The following is a 27,790-nucleotide window of genomic DNA, read 5'->3' as shown; positions in this document are numbered from 1 at the left end:
CTCTGCAGCCCTAAAGCAGGCTGCCTGCTTCCTCGGACGTCATATGATAAGGCTGGAGGAGAGCCAGCAAGCAGGGCCCCCGTTTGGAGAGGAGGACCCATATCTCCGTCAACGCGCGCAGCCAGGGCCCCCTTTATCTCCACAAGGCGGGGAGGCGTATCCTTTTCCCCTCTCTCCCCACTCCCCTCCACATACCACTCCGACTCTCTCTCTCTGTACACTAACTAGACTTCAACCTGCTTCAGACGACGCCCCTCCGCCCATGACATTCAGTCCGTCGTGCGTCTTTTTCGCTCCAGAGGAAACCATCGGGGTCTTATTATTATTATTATTACAGTGCGCGCTCGGGCTGCTCGCGGCATCACCTCGGCAATAACAGAAGGGGTGCCAGCCAGAAACAGAAGAGGAGGAGGAGGAGGAGGAGGAGAAGGAGGAGAGGAAGGGGGTGTTAGAGTATTCGGCTCAGAAATAAACAAGAAGACACCCTGTTTGGAAGACGTCCGTGGCGGGAAAGGGATCTGCAACTGAGTAAGTCGTGATTTACAGTGTGCGGTGTGTTTTTGTGGCTGACCTGCTTTTGGTGGCGCAATATTTAAGCTTGCAGCCCGGTAGCATCCTTTAGAGTCAGGCAGGAGGGATGACAGAGGGATGGAGATGGAGAAAATAAAAAATCATTAACATTTTGGCAGTGAATGCCTTGGTGTAAACATTGCGCAAAGGTTCACCGCGGCGCAGCATCTTTAAAGGGACATATTTGAAATGAAAGTATTTTTTGGAGGTGAAAAAATAGCTGCATGATCATGTCATGTCAACAGCCCTTATTAGACACCCAGAGGCCCTCTTTACTGTACTCTCAAGCTACGATAGGCCGACAGGTGTAACGGGACGACATGTTTACATATGCGTTTGATGATCCATCATGTCATATCGATCTGTTTTGCGAGGCTGGGTTTTTTGCCACGATGGTGGATTTCCAGTGGCGCCAGTCGTCACTGCATGGGTGAGAGATGCTGAGAGAGACGCTGTGGAGGAGAGGACAGTCACAGGGTATTCTGTGGTGTGTTGTGATGTGAGCAGTCTGCTCCAACATGGCGCGCATGAGCTGCAAAAACCTTGGCCATTACATACTCCTGTCTGGAATTCACACCGTGCAGCGGAGCAGGCAGCAGTCGGTGGTTTTTTAGGAGCGCAGAGAGTCTGTTCATCTCCAGCTGAATGAGCTGCGATTAATTCCAGCTCAGGTTGCCACTGGTGATACACTCCTCTGTCCTCTCAGAGTATCACGTAAGCTTGTGTGTGTGCTCCTCTGTTTCTATTCCAGTCTCTGAATAGCAAACATTTTACTCTGTTTTCTTGTTTGATCGCAGCAGGTGACACCAGACAAAGAGTGTGTTTTTGTTTGGTCTTGTGTCCATTGTTTCTGTTGGGTTTCTGTCCCTGTGAACAGAAGTCACAACATCTTTGTTGACGAGAAGTTCACGGTGACAGCACAGAGTCTGTAAACATCACACACCCATTTTTATTTCTAAGAGATTCATTCCTCGAAGGACTGGCAGGGCACCAAATCTTTGCTTTATGTGTCTAAATAGCTGCAGTGACACCTGTTTTATTGACTCTTCTTCCATGACAGTTTCATCCGACTTTAAAGGAACAGTGTGTTGGATTTAGGGGATTTAGTGACATCTACGGGTGAGGATTGCAGATTGCAACCAGCTGAAACTTCTCCTGGTTAGAATTCCTCCGGTTTTCATCGTTCAGGTTTTACCAGGAGCCCATTTATCTGCAGAGGTCTCTTCCTTTCCAAAAACATTCATACCCAGTGATTTAAACCAGTTAAAACACTGAAAAAGCAGTTTAACATTACAAATCAGAGTTCCTCCTTTGCTGTTTGACATGCTGGACACAGGAAGCTTGCCAACCATGTGCTGATGTGCACTCAACTTTTTCTTTGATGACTTAAGATCGAGACATTCGGGAGGTTTTTACCGTGAGCTGAATTATCCACAGAGGCTTCTTCCTCTCCAGAGCAAACAGATGTGGTGATTAAAACTGTAGAAACACTGAATAAAGTCGTTTTACGTTAAACAAAATCAGCAATTTTTCTGACACAGTGGTCACACAGGGACTTCTAACTTAGTTTGCTGACGTGAAAACTTAAATGAACTATCTAGAGCACTTGGTTTGTGCGTTCTGGGCTATTAGAAACATAGAAGTGCAACATGGTGTTGTCATTGTAAAGTAATGGCAACACAATGATTCTTATTTTCAGGTGATTTAAACACTAAAGAAAATACATTTTATTATATTATACTCCATTTCTGCCAATAGATCCCTCTAAATCCTACACACTGGACCTTTAAGTAAGAGATCTCGTCCATTTGTCATCTCAGCCCAGGTATGGAGATGCTTGTTGGTATTGAGAAGTGATTTCAAGTCCTGTAAGGGTCAAGACATATGCAAAGAATGATATGTTTTTGTGCTTTAAAAACTTTTGGGGGGGTCTCTTTAAGAAAAAAATAGGCATGTACAGCTTTCCTTAAAGATATGCTATGCAGATATTTCCTTAAAAAAAAAACCAACATATATACTCATTCAGTAGTAATCTTTCTTAGTCATCACTTATGACCCACTTGTCTGGTGGTGTATTTTCTGCAGAGACTCTGCACTCAGCCTGTGTTTTCTTATACTCTTCTTGTTTAGTGAGGTGAAACAGCCAACGAGGGTGAATCTAGGGTTGGCTTTTACTTTCATTTTCACTTGCAAGCATGTTTATAATAGTAACCGACAATCTTGCTCAGTATACTTTGAAATCTTGGAAATCTAACTAAAATTGTTCAAAATAGGATCAAAACGACAGTCACAGTGTGTTGGCTTTCTTTGGATCACAACCTGTCGTCTTAGATCATGTACATGAGTATTCATTGCCCATCACAATGTAAATTTGTCCTTGTTTATAACTTAAACCAAATACACACAAATACAAAATGCAGATTTCTGAGCACAGAAATGAAAGCACCTAAATTACATAACGAGTCCTTTAAGAGTCACCGTGAAAGAGAATTGGGATCACAATATCAGCAGCACCTCTGCGCGCTGTTTGTTGTCCGTTCTGTTGTTTCATTGTATGAGTGAGACATGTTAAGCCTGCTGTAGGCCTCAGCCTGGCTGTGTGTGAGCTGAGGGTCTATATCCGGTCGGGTGCTCTGTGTTGTGTCAGCGACTGGCAGTAGAGCTGACAGCACTTGTCTTGTCCACCCAGTCATCATGTGGCTTTATGACTCTGGACAGCCGCATTTGTGTGTGTCAGGTTTTTGTGTGCTTATAGGTCTGTGTGTGTGTGTGTTTGTGAATGTGCAGCTTTTGTGTTTTAGCCTTTCTTTGCATGTATGTCAGAAAAAAGATGGATGAGGTTTTTGTTTGTGTGTGTGTGTGTGTGTGTGTGTGTGTGTGTGTGTTGTCGACTGTCGATTGTCTCCTGGCCTGGCAGGCTGGGCGCTGGGATGGATCTGTTTTCACCAATTTAGATAGGGAAAATGGGGTGGTTACCGGAAGGTCATTCGTCCTAACCTCAGGCTGTCAATGACAAATGAGGACGAGTATCACTCTTTACTAGCAACAAACTGCAGTCAAAAGTGCCCTACAGTGAACTCTGCCCAACCGAAATCCTCAGTGGGAAAAAACTGGTCATACTGAACCAATACTAAGAGTAAGTGTGAAACTGTTATCATAAAGAGCACACTCATTTACGCTTCATTTCCACTGCATGGTTCGCTAATCTCAACTCAGCTTTGGTCCCAGTTCCTTTTCTCTATTTCATTCCCCACTGCAGATAGTACACCCTCAGAGTAGGTGTGATTCTTAGCTGATTTCCATAGCGACGCTGTGTTAAAGTGCTGTGACATCATCTTCGATGCAACACTTACTGAATCCTTTCGTCGGCAACCAACCAGAAGAGAATGTTTGCAGTGAGTCAACTGTACGCCATATTTTTTTAGGCTGCCAGTTTTTAGAATCTGTGAATATTGATGTCACTATTGATGGTAGCTTGGTGGGTTTGTGTTGCATGTCCCGTGTCCAGCAAGTAACGGTCATAGTGACAGTTCTCTACAAGCCTCCAAGGACAGTGCTGGGCTTTGAAGCCAATTTGACATGGTGGCCAAACTGTGGAATTACAGCCTTTTGCCATGTGATGCGATTGGGTCCAAAAATACTTTTTCCCATATTAGATTGTGAAAGAGATGTATAGAAATGAGTCGATACGTTATTTTGAGTGTCACAACCCCTTATCGGATTAGAGCCATTCAGTCCAGTAACATTTAGAAAGTCTAGAAGAATCCTTCAACATCAACCAAACAGAGGAACATCTGCACTTCTTAAACTGCATGATGTAGTGTACATTCTGTACAGTGTACTTTTGCAGGCTGCCATTTTTAAATCTGGGTCAAGTGTATAAAATAATTGTAGCCTATTGATGGTAGCTTGGTTATTTAAACACGGCAGAGTTGAGTAGAATGTCCCTTGTCATGCAAATGATGATTCTGGTGACGAATCTCTGACCAATTTGTAGTCTGCAGTGTTTTAACTTCAACTTCTAGTATCAGCCTAGCTCGCTTTGAATCTCAACTGAGGTGGTAGTAAAGAGGTACAAGGCACTATCCACAACTTTTGCAAATGTAAAACCAGAAAAGGGCGTGTTGAGTTGAGCCGTGCAGTACCATGCAGTGGAAATGTGACATAACTGTCCCCATAAACACAGCTTAAAGGGACATATAAGCTTTTTTTTGCGACTAGCTGGTGAACACAGTGCAGTATTTAGCAGCTTAAAGTCAAATGTCTCTCCTTTAGTGGAGACCAAAAGAGAAAGAAAAGACTGAATATTTGACTTGCATCTGTCAGGTCAGAAACCCATCTCAAGACCAGTGCTGAAGTTGCTCCAAATATTCTGGATGTGTAACTAAGCAACTGTTTGCTCACATGTTCATCATATCAACTTGTATTAAAAGGTGATAAGTGTGTCATGTTGTGCAGCTTGTTTTCACTGCCCCTAAGTCACCCAAGAAAGCAGTTAATTCAGGTTTAATGAAAATGCAAGGGGGTTAAAGGTAACCTCTACACTAGAAGTGACAGCATAACATCTAACATTTTGCTTTTAACATAGCTCTACCACCTCTAATGCATGACAGCAATTTGCAAGCATCTCAGTGGCAAAACTGGTTGGTTCAACATCATTACCAGCTGATAGCAGGCCCCTCACGAGTTCACTTCCTGCCCTGAGTGAGTTGCCCTAGAGTGATAGATATTGCTAATTATGTTAAATGACCTTGCTTTCATTAAGAAGCCATTTATGCAGCGGGTATAAAATCACATCAGCATGGTAGTCCAGGAAAATGAAAGTCATGCATTACAGCAGCTCTTACAGTCCCTGTTTTGTGCTGAAACATGGTGCTGTAGGGAAGGAGAGGAAGTAGGAGTGAAAGCTTGCTCAGCATGTGCACAGATAAGGAGTAACATCTGGGCAGATAGTAGAGATGTGAGATATTATTTGATAACGCAATGCAATCCACCTTGCCCTTTCTGCCTCAGTTTTTTTTTCTCTTTCTATTAATCACTGCCTCCTCTTTTCCTCCTGGATAGTCACTTTTTCTGACTCTCTTTTCTCTGACTATCTCTCATTACAGCCCCCCCCCCCCCCCCCCGCTGCTTTGTCATGACAGATAAGGCGAGAAAGGATTTGTTTTTTTCACTCTCTTCCCAGCAGAGTCTGTCTTCTGATAGACTGTCATTTTTAGCCACTAAGTCACTTTTAATCTCAGAAAGAAATGTGCTCAGCAGTACGAGTTTGTGCATCTCCGTGCATGTCATGCGCCCCTTTGGAAACACATGCACACTCATGCGCTCATATGACGATCATCAGTGATGTTGCGAAGATAATATCAAAAGCGCTATTGATAAAGAAGAATTCATCCATCTTTCTGCACTCCAGATAACCTGAAACTAATGCCACACACACATTCACATCTGGTTTCAGGGGAAGGAGGAGAATGAATAGTCAGTCTTGTCCCCTCATAAATGAAGACCAGTCTTTCATAACCCCTGCAGAGATTGGACAGGGTGATATTGGACAAACATACTTAGCATAAACAATTCCCGAACCTCTTGAGAGCCTTGAGTGGGGATTGGGATCTTGCCATAAGGGAAGGCACCTATTTGGCCTAATGGTTCCTGTGTTAACGTTGAGAGGCGGCTCCAGTAATGCAACTCCATAGGCTTCCGGATATAGTGAGTTTTCTGATTGACCAGAGAGCACACCGACTGTCTGTGAAAGCCATGCAGTCAGCAGGTCATGTTGATGCTAATGCAGGGACATTGTTCCTGCAAAAAGATGCAGCTGAAGGAAAAAGTCCATAATTAGAACCACCAACCTATTTACTCATCAACTTCCTGACATACGTTTAGGTCAGCTAGAGACACAAATAGGCATTTGTACAATTTCTGTGCAACATTTTTGTAAACTACCAACAATCCTAATGTGCTATGCATGGGTCAGGACATTTGGTATTCACCCAAGAATTTTATTGCAATGCCTACGTTCAAATTAAAGCATGTGAGAACGCTCCTACAAGGGATACATTGTCACAATGCTTGCCTCAGTTAAAGGGATACAACTCCGAGTTTCAACCAGCTTTGTATTAAAATAGTGTGGGTAGCATGTGTGGATGAACTGTGTTAAACTTCCCTCCATCTGAGCAGTGCCTGGTTATCCGTCCTCCCACCCAGCTAAACATCGTAAATTACATCATTTTGCTGGTTCCTGGGCTGATGCTGGAACTACAGGCTGTACTTACGCATTTTCATATTGCCTGCCACCGTGGACACATAAAGTATTGAACTGGATCAAGTCAGAGTTGAACTGAAACCCAAAACAGTTAAACTAGTCAGTGCTGATCGTATATCAGTCAAGATTATGTTACTGCACTGCCCATTTTTCTTCTAATATGTTTTCATAAACACATTTTAGTGCCTGTTTAGCTGTAATTGCAAGAGTCTGTGAACAGGAAGTGCACACCAGCCATACTGCTTGCTGTTTTCTATCTCTTGAGCAAAAGCACCCCTTTTCCATGTTTTCTCTGGTCACGCAGCACCAATTTCAAAAATATTTGTGTCTTTCTGCTGTATAATAGGCCTAGTTTTATGTGAAAACTCTCTTTTTATCAGTGAAATACTTACTTATGGCTGCTGTTGGCGAATATTTTAATTGACAATTAATTTGTTGATTGCTTTCTCAATTAATTGATCAGCTGTTTGGTCTATAAAAATCATAATGATTAAAACAATGGTAGTGCTTCCCAAAGCCCAAGATTATGTCCTCGAATGTCTTGTTTTGTCAACAATCCAAAAATATTCAGTTAACTGTCATCAAGGAGTAACAAAACCAGAAAACATTTAAGAAGAAACCAGAGAATTTTTAGCTTACGAGTTACCATTATCAAATTAGTTAATGATTAATTTTATATTTGCCAAGTAATCGATTAATTGTTGCAGCTCTTGATTCAGATGTGTTTATTCTTTCCCACTCTGCCTCTCAGACACACTTCTACACACTCTCAGACACACTTCTCCTTCCCCCGGTCCCTTCATTGCTGTTTGTCTACCTGTCTACCAGATGTCCTCAGACTTTTAAACCTGTCCCAGTCACCTGCCTCCCACATCCAGCCACTCCCTCTTGCCCCGCCATAACCCCTTTCCTGCTCACCTGTTCCCCATTTCCCTCATCAGCATCTACACCAGCCCATTTCCACCCACATTTTGCCAGATTGTTTAATTTGTATCTGCCCTGTTGTTTCAGCTGTTATTCTTCCTGCCTGATCCATACACTGATGATTCTCTGCCTACCTCCTTTAGATAAGTTTGCCTGTTTTGATTGTCTTCCTGGTTTTGACCCATGTCTGTCTTGTCACTCAAGTGAACTCTCTGAAATCTCAGCTTGTGGTGCCTGGCAGTCATTACACACACTGTAAGGATCCAGTTGCTATTGTGTGTTTATTTAATACTGTACCAGCCATCTGCATGGGTTTCTGTGGTAACAACACAGGCATCGGTAACAATGTAGCTATGCTGGTGACCTGCAATGTGAAAGCATGTGAAAAGGAGGCCATCATTTTTGCCGTCCTAACAATTGCTCTTTTAAGTCACCAGCAGAACCTCTTCACTGGCATCTGTCCACAGACTGTTGCTCTGCTATTAGCAACAGAGCCCAGATTCCACTCTGCACTTTTGTAACTCTGGATTTGATGTCTTTATTTTGTGTCACGCAGTAAGGGACTCAAAAGACACTTTGAAATCAGATTTAAGCACCCAGAGCAACTTGACTGAGACGCATCTGTAGAAATTGGATTGGAATTTGCGTTTAGTTTGGATCTGATTTGCAAAACTTACACTACGTGTGTGTGGGGTTTTTTTGCTGTATATGCCAAAAGAATGCATTTGGGCTACCAGTCAAAACAACGCCTCTGTTCTGAAGTGACTTGTTGAAAGCTTTGTAGAAAGGCTGCCATTAATTATTTTCGTCAGTTAAACTTCCAGTTATTTTCGCAAATTAACTGATAAATCATTTGATCTATGAAATGTCAGATAACAAGTTTAGAGCCTAAAATGCCAATGGAAACAGAAAGGAAGCGCTAAAACAACTGGTCATGTTGTCTGTGGTCTGCACTGATGCTGTACCTCTAGCTCGCCTTAGTTTGTGGTCTTGGTTGTGCTGTTGCTGTGATCCTGTCTGAGGCTGCGCCTGTGTCGTGGGGATTGGTTGCTTATAAGCCGTGATCCTGCTCGACACGACCCTCTTCTGCAACATGACATGCTATCATAGAGTGCATTTAGTAATTTTACGTCATCACTATTGTATTGTATATGATGTGCTTTTGTTACCATTGTTGCTGTGCTTCTCTCCCTCTCTCTCCCCCTCTCTCTTTCTCTTTCCTCTTTGTCCTTACTGTAATTTAATTGTTATTTACGACATCTATTGCATGTCTGTCCATCCTGGAAGAGGGTGATGTGAGGGTCTGAGGGCAGAGGGATGTCGTATGCTGTAAAGCCCTCTAAGGCGAACTGTGTTTTGTGATAACGGGCTTTATAAATAAAATTGAATTGAACTGAATGGTTTGCTGCTTGGCAGGCATCCTGCACAGGTGACATGCCATCCACTGTTCCCACCACCTCCCGTCAGCTAATATATTTTATCACTTTACAAATGTTAATACATATGAAATGTCCAAAAAAATCTTTTCTAACAGCTGTGTAATGTTGCTATAACCAAATCTTTAACCATGGTGACGAGCTGTCAGTTTATGTCAACTTCTCCTCTTGTGTCCAGAAGCTCTCAAATTTCTGCTTCTGTTGTCTTTGTAGTGACTTTTCTCACTACCTACTAAAAATATGCAGCTTGTAAATCAGAACAGATTGTTTACCAGGTGGGGAGCTAAAAGGCTTTTACATCACACTCAGCCATGGTGGTTGTCGCTTCACTCTTTTGCCTAAATTTGGATTTTCTCCACAGTGAACCAAACACCAGCCTTTGAAACATCCCAACACAGACTATCTGTGGCATCAGAGACGCCATGTACTTTGTCCAGTCTACAGGCTGAACCTGTGTTCCGACCTGCAGTGGCTGTAATCAAAACTCAGCAATCAATAAAGTGTCACAAGAGCTGTAGACTGGGCGTGCATTTGCTGGATGTATAAAAATTAACAAGCAAACACCACGGCTGAACAGATTCGCAGTGTAAAGGTTTTATGTTGTGGAAGTAATGAAGGGCAAGTGAAGAAATGAGGCGAGACGATGAGGAGGGGTCCAGGGGGGCAGAGACACAGGGTGGGGACATCGTCTTAGGTCAGTGTTTTGAGGGGATGCACAAGAGGCAAAACAGTTTTTTGAAGGCAAGTGAGAACTGGGGCAGAGGTTTTTAGTCATGTTAGGAACTTTTAAGGTAGATAGAGGTAATTGCAGAGGTATACTTTCATAGTGAACGGTTGAGCAGTTTCTGTAATCCCCTTACTCCATGCAAATTTGCGTTTCCATGGATAGCAAAGGAATGACCCGCCCTACTCTGCCTCTGACCGGCCAGTACTTGTTTTCATTGTTGGTTGGATCCGTCAAGTTTAGGTTTTATGAGGTGTGAGATTGGTTTGGGTCGGGGTAAGCCAATCAGAGTCAGAGTAAGGCAGAGTAGGGCTGGTCATTCCCTTGTTTGCTCCACTACACTTTTCAGATTTGGAAGAACATAAGTCCAAAAATTACACAATCAAGGCCACTTTCCATAGCAATTGCTCAGGAGCCCTCAGGTGAGAAATTAAGTAAGATTTTAACAATATTAGATTTGCATACGAATAGTTAATTTTGAATGACAAGACAAAAAAGTTTACAGGATTCACAAGCAGCATCCTCTAAACAGACGAGCGAGTAGTTCATGAGCAGACGCCCACTGAGCCAAAGAACAAGTGCAGTGTTAGATATTCACTTTTTGTCCACCTGCCACTGCGGCTGTTGGATTTCACAATCTACCAGACACTTAATAGATTACTGCTGTTTTTACATCTGATGAGTTCAGCAAATCTAGCAGCCACTTGCATATTTTACCAGCATTTGGCTGGTGGCTGGTGCTAATTTCCAACCCTGAATGAGTGAAAGCTGCTGCTCAGTGTCAGACTTTTTCTGTAAGCTTGTTGGATGCTGTGAGGGTTTGGAAAAAGAGTTGTTCATAAGTCGGTTTGCTAGTGGTGGATGAACACCATGATCTTTTTTAAACTTTCTTATTTTTTCTTTCTTTTAAATTCACCTTTATATGATTCTGTGTCCCTGTCTAAATTCTGAGGTTTTTGCAGGTCCTTGAACGCAGCGCAAGAAGGTCATTAGCCATTAGCCTGGGCTCGAAGACAGCAAACATTTGGGGTTGCACATAAAGGCTGTATACAAACAGGACAGAAACACTGTTTATCAATTTGATATGTTATCAATATTGTGATATGTGACTAGATATCGTCATAGATTAAAGACTGTATTATAGTAAAATTATGTAATTTTTTTTAAACTTAGCAAATTGTTCTAGCTGTTCTTTTATTTACCTTTATCCACTTAGTCATTATATTGACATTAATGAGGATAATTTATCAAAAATCTTATTGTGTGCATATTTTGTGAAGCACCCATAGTCTACCCCCCGATATTGTTGCAATACCAATATCAAGGTTTGGACAAAAATATTGTGATGTCTAACTTAACTTAAGATAGAAACTACAGTAAATGTCAGAATCTCTTGGCCTCTGCTTCTTTATTCTGTCTGTTGGGAAATCCCCAGCATTATAAGTGCATTAAAAACCACAGGACAACTTCCTTAAATAGTTAATCTTTGTTAATTGAAGCTATTAACTTCATAGAATTTTTTGACACAGATTCCAAAATCCCAGAATATTGGCTCCAGCGTTAGTGACCAGCTCTCACTGCTTTCTGACCTCTTCATCACACCCCACGTGTCTCAGTCTCTGTGTGGCTTCTCATTTGTCTTCTCCACATGGACATTTCACAGTATGTCACTCTGCTCTGTACTGACAGAGCTGTTGTTTATGGGTGACCTCTCGGGATAGGGAAAGGAGTTTCACCCTCTGACCCCTGGAATACTAACATGTGACCTCAGCGGACTTCCTCCAGTTTTTGTTGGCACCGGACTGTTTATGTTTGGCAGAATTTTGCCTCGGATAGAAGGATGCAGAGCTGAATGTGTGGTGGTGGCAAAGTTGTAGTGTGTGTGCTGGCCTGGGACGTGTGTGTGTGTTGTGTGTGTTGTTGGGGCAGAAAGGCAGAGAGGAGTATTGTTGTCCCTTTGCTCTTTTGGCCTGGAGGAAGGAAACTGTGGAAGTGAGGAGTAGAAAGAAGGAGAAAGAAGTACCACTCCAACTGAGTGTGAAGGGGGTTTGAGATTAGTTTCCTTTTCCAGACTCTCTCAGTTTTGTAACGCATGACCTGGGTCATCAAGCTCAAGAGTCATTCTCACAGACATCATTCTTCCTGAGGAGGGAACATTTTTGTGCCAGACAGTGCTATTTTGTGCATACTTTGGTGTGTGTGTCTACAAGCTTTTGCCACTCTAGATTAGCCAGAAATTACTATCTTGTTCACTCCTGGGATTTCTTTAGATTTTAAGTAATAGCAAGTAATTAGTAGTGAAGGTTTTTTCTTTGACCTCTATTTTCTCATTTTTCTGCCTCTAAATTCCGTCTGATTTCTACACAGGAATTTGTGTGTGTGCGTGCGTGTGTTTGTGTGTGTTTTCGAAATTTCATTATGGCTGCGCAATATCAGTTAAAAGGTTTTTGCTGCTATGAATTAACACTTGAGCGAACACGTTTCCCTCTCACAAGGCAAGAAGAGCTCCCTAAAAATAACAAAGTTATTAGAATGTGCATCATGCCAGTGTTGTAAAACTGGAACCATTAGAGGCTATTTTCAAGGTAATTTGTCGCAATTTGTAACAAGTGTAAAATTAGTTTGATTCCCTAAGTGTTTTTCTTTTTTTTGGCTTCTAGTCTCCTCTGCTTGTTTGGCTTATCATACGGCTGTTAATCTGACTGTAAAATATTGTCTCTGTTCTCTGATCGGAAAGCAAGAAAGTTTCCAGTCGGCCAACAAGCTTCCAACAGTTCTTCATGTACTGTATATGTGCAGGAATATTTCAGAGTAGGGTTCTTCATTATGTAAGTCTGTTGAAATACAGTCATTTTTCACTTTAAAGGAGAAGGCTGGCAATATCCTATATGATTGCAGTGTCTTATTTCCCATAAAAAGAACAAAATCAACAATGTCTGTCTTAAAACACAGTTTAGTTTATAACTATTCTCATGAAAATGTTTCTTTTTTTCATTCATTTTTTCACGTTTTTCTTAATGCCATTTTTGTTAATCCAGCTAAAGGGCATCCCATATGGTTGCAATGTTGTAAGTGTTAGATCCGTTCAGACATTGTGCATTGAAGTGTTTACTATATAATGAAGCACAGATGCTATAAAAACAAGCTTTTAAAAAAATCAGTGCCTCTGAATGCGTGAGATCACAATCAGTTTGTTGTGGTGTCCAATTCCAGGTTGTTGTGGTGTTTAAGATAATCTGAGATTAGTGATGATGACACCTGGTGTAATCTGTTACTATTGCAGACAAATACCTCGATGGGTGGCCGGTGGCTGTCCCAGAGTCACACAGTGTGACTCGTCTCATGTACAGATCAGTACAGAGTGTGCAGGCTGATCTTTTTACTCCCAGTATGTGTAGCGTGAATAATGAATACAGCGTCTCTGAACGTCTTCTCAGAGCATGTTAGAGCAGAGATACTCAACTTGCTTTACTTTGGGGCCACTTTTGCAACATGACAGGAGGCCAGGACCCAGTAACAGCAGCCCTGTACATGTTTTTAGGGATTTCTGGACATATCCAGTATTTTAGGAAATTTCTCGAGTGTTACAACATTTTGGGGTTTTCGGATATTTCTAGGATTTTAGGATGGTTAGGATTTTAGAACATTTGGGGAAGTTTCTAGTATTTGGACCTTTCTTGGATTTTAGGATGTTTCTAGGATTGTAGCACATTTGTAGGATTTTAGGGCATGTCTTGGAATTCAGGATGTTTCTAATATTTTAACACGTTTCTAGGATTTTAGTGAGTTTCTACGATTGAAGTAAAATTCTCTGATTTTAGGAAATATAGGATTTTGGGAAGTTTCTAGGATTTTAAGACATTTGGATTTCAAGCTATTTGGGCCAGATTTGGCCCATGGGCTGTAAAGTGAGTATCACTCTGTCAGGGCAATTGGCTGCAACAAATTACCTTCACAAAAACAAGCTTTTAAAAGTTTCAAAAGTCATGTTTTTTTTTTACAGCAAGTGCAACGTTTTTGTACGATGAAAGGTGAAAACATGACGCTATAATAAACCCAAAACCAGCAGTGTTGTAGGAAGGGCTCTGTCTAATTTGGGCATGGTGCGTCCTGCCAATGCAGTGGAAGGAAAATAATGTCCTCTCACCTTGGAAGGGTGGGCTTTGGGTCATCATGATATCCCAAAACAAAGATGCTCAGCAGGATTATCATTCATTTAGCTCCATGAGCATTAAGGTAATCACTTTTAGGGCATTTCAGTCCCAATAGAGTGTGTGTAAAGTGACTGCTGGTGCCAGAGGACCATGATGCTATTAGAAGAGGATGCTGGTGCTCTATGCCGGCAGTTAATGTGTTCCTGGAAATGCTACAGCAGCAGTGCACTCAACAGGGAATAGGGCTGGTCATTAGTCCGTTTCCTTGACTTCTAGTCTCCGTGCACCTGCTTTGACATATTGACAAAAACATCCCTGGTTTCAATTTGTTTTCAAGTTGGCTCAGACAGCTTCCTTTCTCCGTTCTCTCTGACTAAAAATGTTGATTTATTATTTTAATTTGTCTCTTTCTGCCGGCCTCCCTGGCTGTCCCCTTTTCTCAGCCATAAATGTAATTACTCCTCTAACCATGCCACAAAGATGCCTGTCTTTGTGTCTGCTTTCCTTTCTCCTTGTTTGTCCATTATTTATGAGAGAGGCTGCAGGATGCCAGCTCTAGATGTTCCTACATGGTGGACATATTCTTTCCAATACAGCTTAAAAATTCATTACAGCTGTTGCCTAGAGGTTAAAGAAGCAGGACAAGTATTAAAATACAAGTTTGAATGGTGGAATAAGCTTTGAAATCTGAGCATATAACTCCCAAGTGGTCCGATGGACATCTGTTGTTAACTTTGGCTTGAACTGGATAGTTTTGATGGATTTTCCACTGTCTCTGAGGGTTGATTGTTATCTGTTAGGCCTGAGTATAAAAACTGTAGCACCAAAACCAGCATTGGTCACATTCTTGCAAACTTATTTTTAACGGATAATTCCTCGTTTTAATTCTGAAGAGCTGCAGACTGTGACTATTTAGTCTCATTTTGCAACCATACTATTATTATATGAACTGGAGAGCTGCTAGTTTCCAGCTTACAAAGAATGAATCATCACATTTAGTGGCGCTGCACTAACAGTCTAATGTAATGATTGGTAGTGGCGGTACTGTGTGCGATGAGGCTTTGTGTTTTTCCATCTGCAGAGCTCCAATCACGACTATTTAGTCGCATATCGCGCCCCTGGAGCACCAGTGTGCCTTGGAAATCTTTGCAATATATGACTGGATAGCTGTAGTTTGTTTCCAGCCTGCAGTGGATGAATCCTCATTCTGCGGTTACAGTTTACCTTTCTGCTAGTACTAAGATCCAACTGTTGACCAGAAGTCCACCACAAAAACATCAACACTTCCAGCCCAGGATGAGCCAGGTTCTTCAAAATAAAAGAACCATGTATTCCACTTAAGTGTAATTAGAACAATGCTTTAAATAACTTGACTAGAAAAGTACTTTATTTAACTTTATACTTTACTTTAACATTATAAACAGTATTTTATTAAACTTTATTATAACGGTAGTTCATATGACTTAATTTTATGACAGTAGCTACTTTTTTTGTAAATGTAGTTAATTTAATAGTTTTGTATTTTAGTAGTTTACGGTAGTTGAGATGAGATTTCAAAATATCGCGATATAGCCTAAAAATATTGGGATATTATATTAAAGCCATATTGCCCAGTCCTACCTCTTCGTCTTGCATCACTGGGGGTCTGAATTGTTTGTTGACAGTCGTCAACCTCAAGAAGACAGCCACATGGTGTCCTCTCTCGAACACGGGCAGCGCTGTTCTACAGCCACATGGTTACTGCACTGGGATGTTTTGTGTGCAAATGTTTGCGAGTAAACTTTCGGGGCACAAATTGGGATTTAAGCAGGTTTATCACGGGGAAAAAGTGTAGTGCATTTTATCAGAACTGATGTATCCAACAGAGGTGATTAGCATTAATATAAAAACATGTCAATCATTTTGTCTGCACTAAAGTCCCCATGCAGTTTTGTCATAGTTACACTGTGGGTGTGTTCTGCCTCATCTCCCCTGATGTTTGTGGTGACCTTTTCTCAGGTCAGGATGGTCAGCCGGTGCTTCCAGGCCTCCGTCATTCCACTGATGAACTGATCCAGATGAGTCCCCACGATGCTCAGTCAGCTCACTGCCCTGCTTCCGCTGTAACCTCAGGGTTGGGAAGGGACCGAGATTGAGTGAAAAAAATAAGTTATGAAACGCTTGGCATAAACAGCACCTGACTGAAAGTCTTACCATCCTAATTTTCTTTTGAATTTGGACCTTTTTCTTGTTATGGATTAGTGACTTTTGACAGTGTTGGCTTCCCTTATTAGTCCTGATTTTACTCAGTGCATCTCCAGATGTTTTCCTGTTTGTGCTGGATCAATGGGAAAGGTGAAATTTTGAAAGAATGTGTCTAGACAGGACAATATTTGTGTGTGTTTATGTGTGAGGTTGATCAGATGATTGTGGTTGTGCTTTTCTCCAAAGATTCTCCATGTGACGGTGATGTGGTTTTGTAGAAGAGCAGAGAGCAGTGTGGTGTTTGAATATACTTGTGCCAGAAGTGTGTGCATGAACGATACAGAGTGTCCTTCCAAAACACACCCCAGAGGGTTTTTTGTAAGTCCTACGGCTTGTGTGATTGGACAGCAAGCATGACAGGAAATGTATGCTGCTTTATGTTTTGATAGGAGTCAGCGTTGTGGCATTTGCATACCTTTGTGTGGAAAATAAAAAGTGAACCAACGAGGCAACCCTGCAGCAAGGGCAAGATAGGAGGCATTCTCTCTATTGATATGCTCTCAATTCAAGCTTTATGAGTATTCACTCGAGAAATGATGCAAGCAAATTTACAGTGACAGTGGGTGTCCTGGCCACTCGTCAGGAGGAGTGACACGATCAAACAGTTTTAACACATTTTACTGGCACTGGAGAGGGGTGGGAGGGAAGTTATGTAGAGTCGTTGTGTCATAGCTCTTTTGTAAGAGTTTGTTTTGGACCAGTGCAGAAAAATCAGAATCCCATATGTGTTGTGAATCAGTTTCAGTTTTGGCTGGAAAAGACTCACTGCTGCTGACTGTGAGTGCTTCATTCACCTCCTCCAATCTGTAGAAAGCACTTATTTTGGGCTTCATTGCTCATCACATTCCAGCCACACTGTTTCACAAAGGTTCTTGCTACTGTATAGAGTTGCGACAGTTAGTTGATTAATCAATCAGTTGATCAACTGAAAAATAATCAGCAACTATTTTGACAACCAATTAATCATTAGTAATAGTAGTAAGGTAATTTTTCTTGCAAATCAAATGGCAAAAAATCATGTTTGCAGCCTCTCAAATATAGAGTTTCTTGGCTTTATAAGTTACTAAGCTAAATATCTTTGGGATTCGGACTGACAAAAAATAAATTGTCTTAGATTTTGAGAAAAAGTGATTCAGATTCAGACAACTTTATTAATCCCACAAGGGGCAGTTTGCTTGAACAGCTTGCTGTGTACACATCCAGTAACATGCACACACATTAATAGAAAGTAGTAATAAATAAAAATAAAGATAATAAAGAAATAAAGATAATAAAGAACAGGAACAGGAAATGTTTTAGCCAGCTAACAAATATCATGTTTAGTAGCAAAAGGTTACATTACACATATACATACATGTATTATGCAGTGTATTTAGGCAACTAACGTCTATTAATGTAACAATAAGTTTCTCAATTACTAGTTTAGTCTATGAAATTTCATACAATCATAAAAAATGCTCATCGCAATTTCCCAGAGCTCAAAGAAACATCTGAAAAAAGCTTCTTTTCTCCGACAGTCAACCCAAAGACTGTAATACATTTATTACATCATATAGGATTATAAATGACAAAGAAAAGCAGGAAATTCTCACATTTAAGAAGCCGGAACCAGCTAATTTTTTGACATTTTTGCTTGAAACATAACTAAAACTATTAATTGATTATTTAAAAAATAGCAATTTATTTTATTTTGATTAATTAATTGACCTATTGTTGCAGCTCTAAGTGTCTTAGACTTAGTATCGTATCCACAAACCCTAACCCTAAAACCCCAGGCCAACCATTGAGAAGACATTGCCCTAAATTCCTATCTTCAAAGTCAAAATGAAAATAACACCCCTGGAAAGACCTTCCTACCCAACAAAAGTGAACATTGGTTCCTTATACTGGAATGTCATTTCAGATGGTTTGATAATCCCTATTATAAATACATCTTCTCTTTTTACAATTGATGTCACAGGTCATGAGCAACTTTCTACTCTGAAGAGATAATGTCAGTCATTAACTAGAGCAAAAAGATATATAAAACTGGATTATTATGTATGATTTTTGAGGAAGCACGTAACTATGATACCTTTATCCTGTCTGTGTGAAGCAACAGCCGCACTCTCTCTACTCTTGCTTCAGCTCTGCTTCCGTCCATCCTCCATCCCAGAGCTCTGGTCTGGAACCTATTAGAGCAGGAATCTCCAGCAGCGCCCTGCTAGCACATTAGCATGCCTTCACTGACTCTCCCTGACAGGAAAGGGACACTGATTTAGTGCAGGCAGACAGATATTTAACCTCAGTCACCGGGAAGTCTTTGGAAGGTAAATGGCTGCTGAGAGAATGCGAGGAAAGTTGTTTGTCACTGTGTGTCATGTCTGATGTTAGTGGTCATGTGTGATTATAACTCTCTCTCTGTTTGTCTCTGTCTTTCTTTGCTTCAGGATGGCTGAGGTGTCACAAGAGGAGAGACTCCAGGCCATCGCTGTAAGTATTTGTACACACACCCAGAGATACAGAGTGCACATCAGGGCACAGTGATGGTCGTAGAATCAACAAATCATTGCTGCTTGTCAGGATCTGACCACTCGCTCTTAATGACTCAACCTTTTAGATCCCATCTCCTTCACCCATTAGAGGACACTGAAAGCTAATGTAGCGGCTACATTTTTTGTCTGTCTCTCTTCCCTGTGTCTCTCTCTCTCTATCTAGATGTCTTTCATTTTTTCGGTCTGTTTTATCCTCTCACTTTCTTTTTTCATGCACACAATGTCGTGGTTTCTGCCCAGTAAAATTATGCATATTGGGAAATACATTTTCACAAAACACTAATGGCAGACACAGTTACTGAAGCAAATTTTGGATTTAATTCATTGTGAGTGTTTTTTACAGCCCAATAACTCCAAATCATTACACAGTGATTTAATCTGAACACAGCGAAACGTCAAATCTTTGAAATATCTGTCAACACAGATGGCCTCCATAGAGGGCACTTACTGTAGTGTGATGGATACAACTGTTCTGATCAACACCAACCACAAGGTCAAACATTAACATTTCAAACATTTTCCTTTGCCTGGCATATTGAGTGAAAAATATGACCTTATAAATGTAATGTACATTCATAAGATTAACACCAGCTTCCATCTCTTTCTTTCTTCCTGTTTTTCAGACACACTAAGCAATTACAAAGACTTACACTTAATGTACTTAGTCATCAAAAGATACCTTTAAATCAGCAGCACTACCATGAAAGACAAGAGCTGGGTATCATCCAAAATGTTTGATATCGATGTTGATAAGATACCTGAGTGTCAGCACTAATGCAATATAAATTTTGCGCCCAGCCCTGTTAAGGACGCAGTGTGGTGTTCTTTTAAAACATCTGTTTTCACATTGTTCCTTGTATTGTGCACTTGCAGAGTGATCATGATGTGTGTTAATGTGTGTGTGTGTGTGTTGTAACAGGAGAAAAGGAAGAGGCAGACAGAGATCGAAAATAAGAGGAGGCAGCTGGATGATGACCGACGGCAACTGCAGCATCTCAAGGTACGCACACACGAATAATGTAGAACATCGTCTGCAAACAGGAGGAGTTTGCTAATGTTTAGTCACTGAGTTACTTGGTTACAGTACAGTTAGTGGAGCTCCACTTTATTGCAGCTTTGTTATTTCAGCAGTTTGCAACAAACTGAATCAAACACAGGTAAGTTCTAACAAGCAATGTTGCGGATTTGAGACCAAAAAGTTGCACCCTGTTAAGCTACAATATGGTGCATCTCAGATCTGATTAACCTTTTGAAACCTGGATCCACATGTGTCCTTGTGCTGCGTTCAGATGCCCCATATTCACTGTTGTCTCCCCAATATCTCTCTGAAGGCCCGTTTAACAACCCACCTTTGAGTTTGGCATTTAAAAACATTTGATGGACATGTTGCACAAACCAGTTCTTATCTAGTATAACCCCACCCCAAAATATCCTCATCCACAATCCTCATCTCTTGCTTTGAACATCTGTTGATCCTGTTTGGTTACTTTCTGAACAACTCCTGTGACTTTTGTGTCTTTAACCGTTCGGTTCAAATATTCTTAGCTATAATCTCATCGCAGCCTTAGCTCCTGTTACTGTTGCTTTGGATTTTAGTGTCGGTATTTCATTTATTTTTTTGTCTTCCTTGTCCTCACCTTGACTCACAAATTCCACCATCTTGCATGGACAGACAGTGAACTGGTGTTTATACACCCAACACTGTATTTGCCATCCTGTGAAAACACGCCAATTCCTCTCTGTTTGAAATGTAGAGGAGGCTTCACACTGATAAGATTAAAGTATTTATGAATAAAATTCTTTCAAAGTGTAACCTGAACTCCTACATGCCTCTCCCTTACTCTCAGCAGAAATACTGCCGGTCAGTTGTGTGTTTTCTGTGAGTTATGCTCTACGTGTTAGTGGTGTTAAATGCCTCAATAAACAAAATTAAACTTGGCAGTTCATTTTAAATCTGTCGGTCCCACACAGTGAGATACTTTCTAACTGCTGCTGTCACGGAATGTTCAGCAGATAACACCAGCAGCTCCTCCACATGCTGTTTATACACACACACACACACACACACACACACACACACACACACACACACACACACACACACACTAAAAAAGACATCCAAATCTGTGTGCATGTGGACACACACTCATTATATCCAAGACAAGGCTTTTGTCAGCGCATGTGTCAGCACTATCAAAGCTATTTCAGCCTGGGACAATTCGGGAGGTCACAGATATGAGCAAAGGTTGCGGTGTATATCAGCCGGTGCAGACGTGTGTGTGACCTGTGCTACTGCCCTTGCGTGCTCCCACTTTTTCTATTTTCAGAGCAAACCTTTGTATGTGTGAGTCTGTACGTGTGTGTTCGTTTCTGTGTGCGTTGCTTCATGAAAGAACACAGAGGCCTCAGACAATGCGGAGGGCTTTGGCAGAGGAAACAGATTTTTGTCCCACTCCCAGCAACAGGAAAGGGCTCTTACACCCACCGCACCCCGCTTTCGTCTCACACGCACACACACGCACACACACCGAGGGGAAGTGTAATCACGCTGTCCAGGAGCATTAGAAGGCTCTTTGTGCAAACCACAGCAAGTGTTGCTTTTCCAGAGGCAGCTTTCATGTGTAAAACCCAATAAATGTCTCCGTTTACTCACCACATTTTTACAAGCGTGTACCTGCCCCACCATAAAATCACACTAATAATACAGGATCCTACACACTCAGTCACACCCTCTCAGTGCAGACAAAATGGTGAGATGAGGTAATACAATGTCGTTAACACCGAAGCGTTCTGTTTTTAATTAGCCAGCAATGGTAGATATGATTATGCATGCTGCAGCTGGCAGTCTTTAATTAAAACCTCTAAATGTAAACATACTAATATGTCAAGCACACAGTTTATAGGGAAGCACATGATGTTTCAAAATGATACAATTAGTAGCACTGACATACTTCGAAAAAGTGTTTTATAGCACAAACTATAAGGAAACCTAGCCTTTTCATCCTGTTTCCAGTGTTTGTGTGAAGCTAAGCTAACTATGGCCTGGCTGTAGGTTAAAGAAGCTATAGGACATTCAGAGCATTGATTCATGCTGACTGCACATGGTTCGAAACATGGAGGTGGCTGAGCCAGCGCTAACAGTGCTAACAGTGCTAACAGGGCAAACAGCACTGACATAGTTAACTAATGGGAAAACAGAGGGTGGGCACTATGTTTCTGTAATGACACCGTGCCAATGTCAGTCGTAACTGCTCTAAGAGAGCAGTGCAGAGCTGCGGCTGTTAGCTAGCCAGGAGAATACACACACAGTAGTACACACCGTGTTGGTACTTCGAATTTGGTACCAATCCAATGGTTCTGTACTTACCTCTTTAAATAATCAATTTTTTGAACAAGCTCGAGTCAACAAGTGATTCTGGCCCTCTGCCCTTTTCTAATCACACATAAAGCCAAGTCTCTGTTTGTCTGCATACCTGTGTGTGTGTGTGTGTGTGTGTGTGTGCGCATGTATACAGAACCTTTAATGCTTACCGTACACACCTGAGCGTCAAAGTATTTGTATTATCTAGCTCATAGTAAGAAAAAAAATTCCCAAACTTTTTTCAAAAATAATTTTAAAGGAAAAGAACAGCTGATTAAATAATTACATTGTTGGAAAATTCTTAAGTAACTGAAGAATGAAAGTTTTAGGTTTTCATTTAGTAGAAGGAAAGATGCAAAATTAATTTAAAAAAAAAACCCACAAAACCCCTCTGTTCCCTACAGCTGCTCAGTTCATTTGGAGGTGTGTGTGTCGGTGTGTGTCAGTGTGTGTGTATCACAGTTCCGCCCTTTGTCTGCTACGTTAGCAGGTTTTACTCCAAAGAACAATGGAGAGAGACGTAACTTCAGCGCTCCAGCTTTACGACTGTCCGTGCAGACTGCTGTGTGTATGTGTGCGCGTGTTTGCATGCGCATGAGTGAGTACATTAAGTGATGTCAGGCGTTGGGGTAGTAGGGTGTGGCGACAGAGTAGAGCGAGAGTAGAGAGAGGGAAGCAGGGTTAGATTCAGTGCCCAAGAGACCATGCAGGACTGGGGTATGAGGAGTGTTAAATTACACCATGAGAGTGTGTGAGCTGTAAAGCTCTGTTGAGCTAGATGTCTGGAGTGGAATTACTCAATGGTGAAAGTAAGAATGGAAACACTTTAAAAGATAAAAATGGATTGGAATTGAGGGAAACACACCCTAAAATTTACAACCTTATTCAAAATGCTATACACAAACCCAGTTCATGAACTTTGTGATGGATACAGATGCATACAGGAGAGAGGAAGGGGCGGTGGTCGAGTCCGAGAAGCAGGAAAAAAAGCAGTGGGGAGTTTTGCTGAGAAATTCTTGTTGCATCACTGGAGAGGAATTCACATCAAGCTCAGCTCCAGATTTTCAGTCCAACTCGTGAAACAAACGCTTTTTCTAGCACTTTTCCTTATGGCCAAGCAGGGTTGAATTTCACTGCACGGGCTAACAGCTGCGACTAAGACACACTGTTATATTTACCTCAGAGCATGCCAAGTATTTGCTCTGATATTAGCTTATCTGCAGGAGGGAATGTGGATGGGGAGTCCAGATAAGGATACAGGGCTGTTTGGAAATTGATAGAAGAAATAAACATAGACTGAAAATGAGATGAAGAAGTGCAACATAAGAGAATAATAAAGTGAAAAATCAGCCACAGAACAAAACATTTTATTCCCATGTTGTTGTTCTTCTTCAGTTCATATGGGAGCATTTAACCCTTTGTAACCTAAGCAAATTGTGATGATTTCTTTAAAAAAAAAAGGGAAGAAGGCAGAGAACAGCAGAGAAAAAAAAGACCCAAAAATTAGCAAGAAATTAGTAAAAATTGAAAGGAAATTATCTGAAATTTAAAAAAAAAAGAGTTTAAAAAAGAAAAGATGAAATGATTGTTTAAAAAAATAATAATTTAGTAACACAATTTTAAATAAATATCTAATTCTGATTATTATGAATATAGTTTTTCTTTTTTTCTCTACATATTTTTTCCCAAACTTAATAAAAATTTTCTAACGTACTAATTTCTTGAAATTTGGGGGACATTTCTTACAAAGTTTCTCATTGCCTTTTCCCCACTTTTTTGTTGAAGAAATCGCAACAAATTTCTCAGGGTTGAAAGGTTTAAGCACTTGTGAAAGGCATCTGATAACAGCATAAGAGAACTGATGTTGCTTTCAGTTTCAAAGAGCTAATTATCTTGTCCTAGAATATGTTTTATCTACAGGGATTGTAATGACAGTAACAGTTTACAATCAGTACATTTAGTCACAGTTTGTGCTCTCAATTTGCCCGTAAAGATTTTCATAATTATCACCAACCTCTAGGAAATTTTTGATGCAGGTCAAGATTAGAACTATTTTGTTTTTATCTTTTAGCGACTTATCCAGATTGCCAATCCCATGCTCAATTTAGTATAACAGGAGAATTATATCATGGTTTGGATTTTTTCTGCTCACTGTCAGAGGCTTAGATGCCCTGGCCGCGTGCCACAGTCCACTTGGCAACAAGAAGTTGGCAGCCGTCGAAGAATGTGACCAAATCAGTGAGTGGCAGCAGTCAGCAGAGAAGTGCTGGGCACACTCACTGGTAGATTTTCACTGTAGATAAGCCGAAGGGCTCGTCGTTCTCACTCAAAATACTGCTAATCTCTTCTGAAAGAAATTTCACGTGATGTCAAAATGAGAAAGCGTGCCGCATTTGGGGTGATTGAAGCTCTGCTAATGAATTAATCAACTATTCCTGATGAAAGAAGCGTGATCAAAAGCTCTCTCCATGCTTTTGCCCTTTTCATTATAGCTGATATACACACTCAAACACCAGACAGAGAGAAAATATAGTAAAATGTGTCCTGCTTTTTACTACAAATAAGAAATTATAGAAAAAGTCTCTGCTCAGACTTTTTGGATATCTGTAAACTTTCACTTTTATTTTCTAATATAGATATATTTTTTTATATATTTCCTATATATTTCTGTGTATTGGACTAAAAATATTTTACTCCAATTTTACTCCAGTATTTAGGTATTTCTATGTCCCAAGCATTTTCGTTACTTGGTTGCTACAAAGTAAAATTGGAAGGCTTTCTTTGAATTCCTAATGTTGTGGAGAAGAGCTTGTTTTTCTGTAACTGTAATGAATGCTCCATTTTTTAGAAATAAACTTAATAATCCTCCAAATTCTGACACTTGCTTTTTTTATTACCAGCATTAATTTGCACTTTCACTTCTCATACTTCTGATGACATTTAATATTTTAAAAAATTGTTAGGTAGTTAAGTACAGTAAATATCAGATACTTTGAGACTTTTACTCAAGTAATACTCTAAATGTTGACTTTAACATCTACTCAAGTCATTTCCTGGTAATATCTGTACTTTTTCTCATGTATGGCTGTCAGATATTTCATCCACCACTGCTAATGGTCATTCTCCATTAATCTGTCAGTTATTTTCCTGATTTATTGATTAGTTGTCAGAAAATTGTGAAAAATGTTGGTGTTTCCCAAAGCCAGAGATGACATCTTGTGTTGTCCACAACCCACAAATACTCAGTTTACCGTCAGAAGAGTAAAGAAATTGGATAGATTTACATTTGAGAAGCTGGAGTCATTGAAGTTTGTGTCTTTTTTGGGTAAAAAATTACTCAAACAGATTAATTGAATATCAGATTAGTTGGTGATTACTTTTATGTTTGACATCTAATCGATTAGTCGTTGGAACGCTAGTTCATTCTGAACAGTATCTTTATTTTTATGTCCTCCTGCAGTCGAAGGCACTGAGGGAGCGCTGGTTGTTAGATGGAGCTCCAGCGGAGGAGGAGACTCAGAAGCGTCTGCATGAGGACGAGGTGAAAACCAAACTCCTGGAGCAGGTCATCCTCAGGTCAGCATCTAAAAACCCCTGCATGTCAAACTGTTGAAAAACAGCAAGATTATTGTTTTATTCACAAGTGAATGGGTCAAACATTCCCTCATATACCAGTTTGTATGATATGTGAAGGATTACAGCCCCACAAATTTTAGTGTCACACCCTTATTGTGAAGTTACTCGGGTTAGGTTTAGGCAAGTTAAGTGTAGGTCAAGTTTAGGTGTGTGTGTGTGTGTGTTTATATATATTCTGCCATTAGTTTTTCATATGTTGTCTTTTCGTGAATTTTTAATTGTTTCTTGTTGAGCCCATTCATCTTTTTGCACTGTATACTGCTGTTTTCTTGATCATTTTGTGTATTTTAAATTGTGCAAAAATAACATAAAACGAGTTATGTAAAATTATGTGGCTTAGGTTCAGACACGTAAAGTTTCGTGGGACAGGTTTTGGTAAATAAAGTTATGTAGGTGAGGTTAAGGCAAGACGTTATGTAGGTTAAGTTTAGGTAAAGGAACATGCTAAGGAAGTACCATAAAATAACTCAAAGTTTACCTGGTCCCAAACACCGGCCTCCTGGGAAAAGTCTTGTGTTGTTTGACTCATCCACCACCCAAAACTGCCTCCTTACGCAGGCTTTCGTTCTTTATACTACTGTACTTCCTTCTTGTGTGTTTTATACAAATTGTGGTATATAGTACAAACAGTGCATGAGAACAGCTTGGTGTGGTCATTGTAAAAATGTATGCATGTACCTGTATATGTCCACGGATTAAAAAAGCCACGATTTTGCTGATGATAAAGCAAAACTGTAAGCTGTATTAATAATGGAACAGAACTCAGAGGTGGTCGATGTGTTTCTAAGTGCAGCCACAGTCAGTCAACAGGGCTGATTTTTATGTGCTGTTGATGTCATGTGACCAGTATTCGTTGTTCGTGATGTAATCCAATTTGAGTGTCCAGACTGAGACAAATCTCGAGAAATTTGATTTCAGTCAGACTTTAAAATGGTGTTTGAACTTTTGAGTTGTGAAAACCTGATTCCAGTCTGTAGCCTTTATGTCTGCAGTCCAAGTATAGGCACAAGATTATTATATGCTCAAAGGTTGCCTTTAATGACAGTATTAAGGTCTTAAGGGTGTAAATTAATTACTGATTCATTTTAATAATTATTTTGCACATGTGTGTTTCTACTTCAGGCTGGAGCAAGAGATTGAAGAACTGGAGACAGGCACTCCAGTCAATAAGGGTGTGGCCAAAGAAAATGGAGGTAAGTTCAGTACCCATGGCAACATATGATCACACAGGAAACCATGGGAACGCAGCCTGGACACCTGTGTCAGAAAGAGACAGTGAGCTATTAATGGCTTCATTTGCTCTGTTAAATAGTTCCTCTCCGCCGGAGGTAATTAAAACAATATTTCCTCTCCCTCTTTGTCTCTGACTACCCTGACCACCCTCCTTCCTTTCTGCCTGCTCCTAACCTCTCCATGATACTCTGGCGCTCCCTATAGGTGAGAACGGAGTAGTGCAGAGCTCCGGTCAGACCCCCAAGAGAGAGGTTACAGGGATTGAGGCCAAGCTGCTGGGTCCCAGTCCTGACCAAGCTAGTGCGGATAACCCTGTCACCCTGGTGTTCATGGGCTACAAAACCGTGGAGGAGGAGCAGGAGACCCACACAGCTTTGGGAATGGAAGGCGTGGATGGCAACGTGAAGGCTGAGTTTGTTGTCATCGAGGATGGGGAGGGGAAAGCGGGAGGGGAGGCCGCCACAGAAGAGCAGGCTCCACCCAATGGGAGCATGGCGGAGAAAGAAAAGGCCAATGGAGGCGGAGAGGAAGGGGAGAACGAGAAGGAGAAGAAACAGACCTGCAAGTGCTGCACGGTCATGTGAGTTGTGTGTATGTGTGTTTGGGGGTGTGTGAGGGTGTGTGAGTGCACACCTTTGTCTGTGCAGGCCTGTGTGCCCATTGCATGTGTCTGTATTTGCAGATGTGTTGTGTCTGTGTGGGAGTGTGT

At 40.9% G+C, this 27,790-nt stretch overlaps 1 protein-coding gene across 2 annotated transcripts; it reads left to right on the top strand.

Moving 5' to 3' along the window:
- palm1b (paralemmin 1b) lies at positions 1-27,790 on the top strand. 2 transcript variants are annotated; one of them, XM_042500950.1, is made up of 6 exons: positions 1-528; positions 18,747-18,789; positions 19,771-19,851; positions 25,673-25,788; positions 26,971-27,041; positions 27,286-27,789. In XM_042500950.1, exons 2-6 carry the CDS (start codon positions 18,748-18,750, stop codon positions 27,663-27,665), a joined length of 690 nt encoding a protein of 229 aa, XP_042356884.1. In that variant the 5' UTR covers positions 1-528; position 18,747; the 3' UTR covers positions 27,666-27,789. The 2 variants fall into 2 exon arrangements, with proteins under 2 accessions (XP_042356884.1, XP_042356885.1); XM_042500951.1 differs by lacking the exon at positions 1-528 and adding an exon at positions 17,993-18,626 and having other exon boundaries at positions 27,286-27,790.

This window comes from Plectropomus leopardus, chromosome 14 (genome assembly GCF_008729295.1).
Source record: "Plectropomus leopardus isolate mb chromosome 14, YSFRI_Pleo_2.0, whole genome shotgun sequence".
Classification (NCBI taxonomy): Eukaryota; Metazoa; Chordata; class Actinopteri; order Perciformes; family Serranidae; genus Plectropomus; species Plectropomus leopardus.
This window is presented reverse-complemented; position numbering and strand designations above follow the sequence as displayed.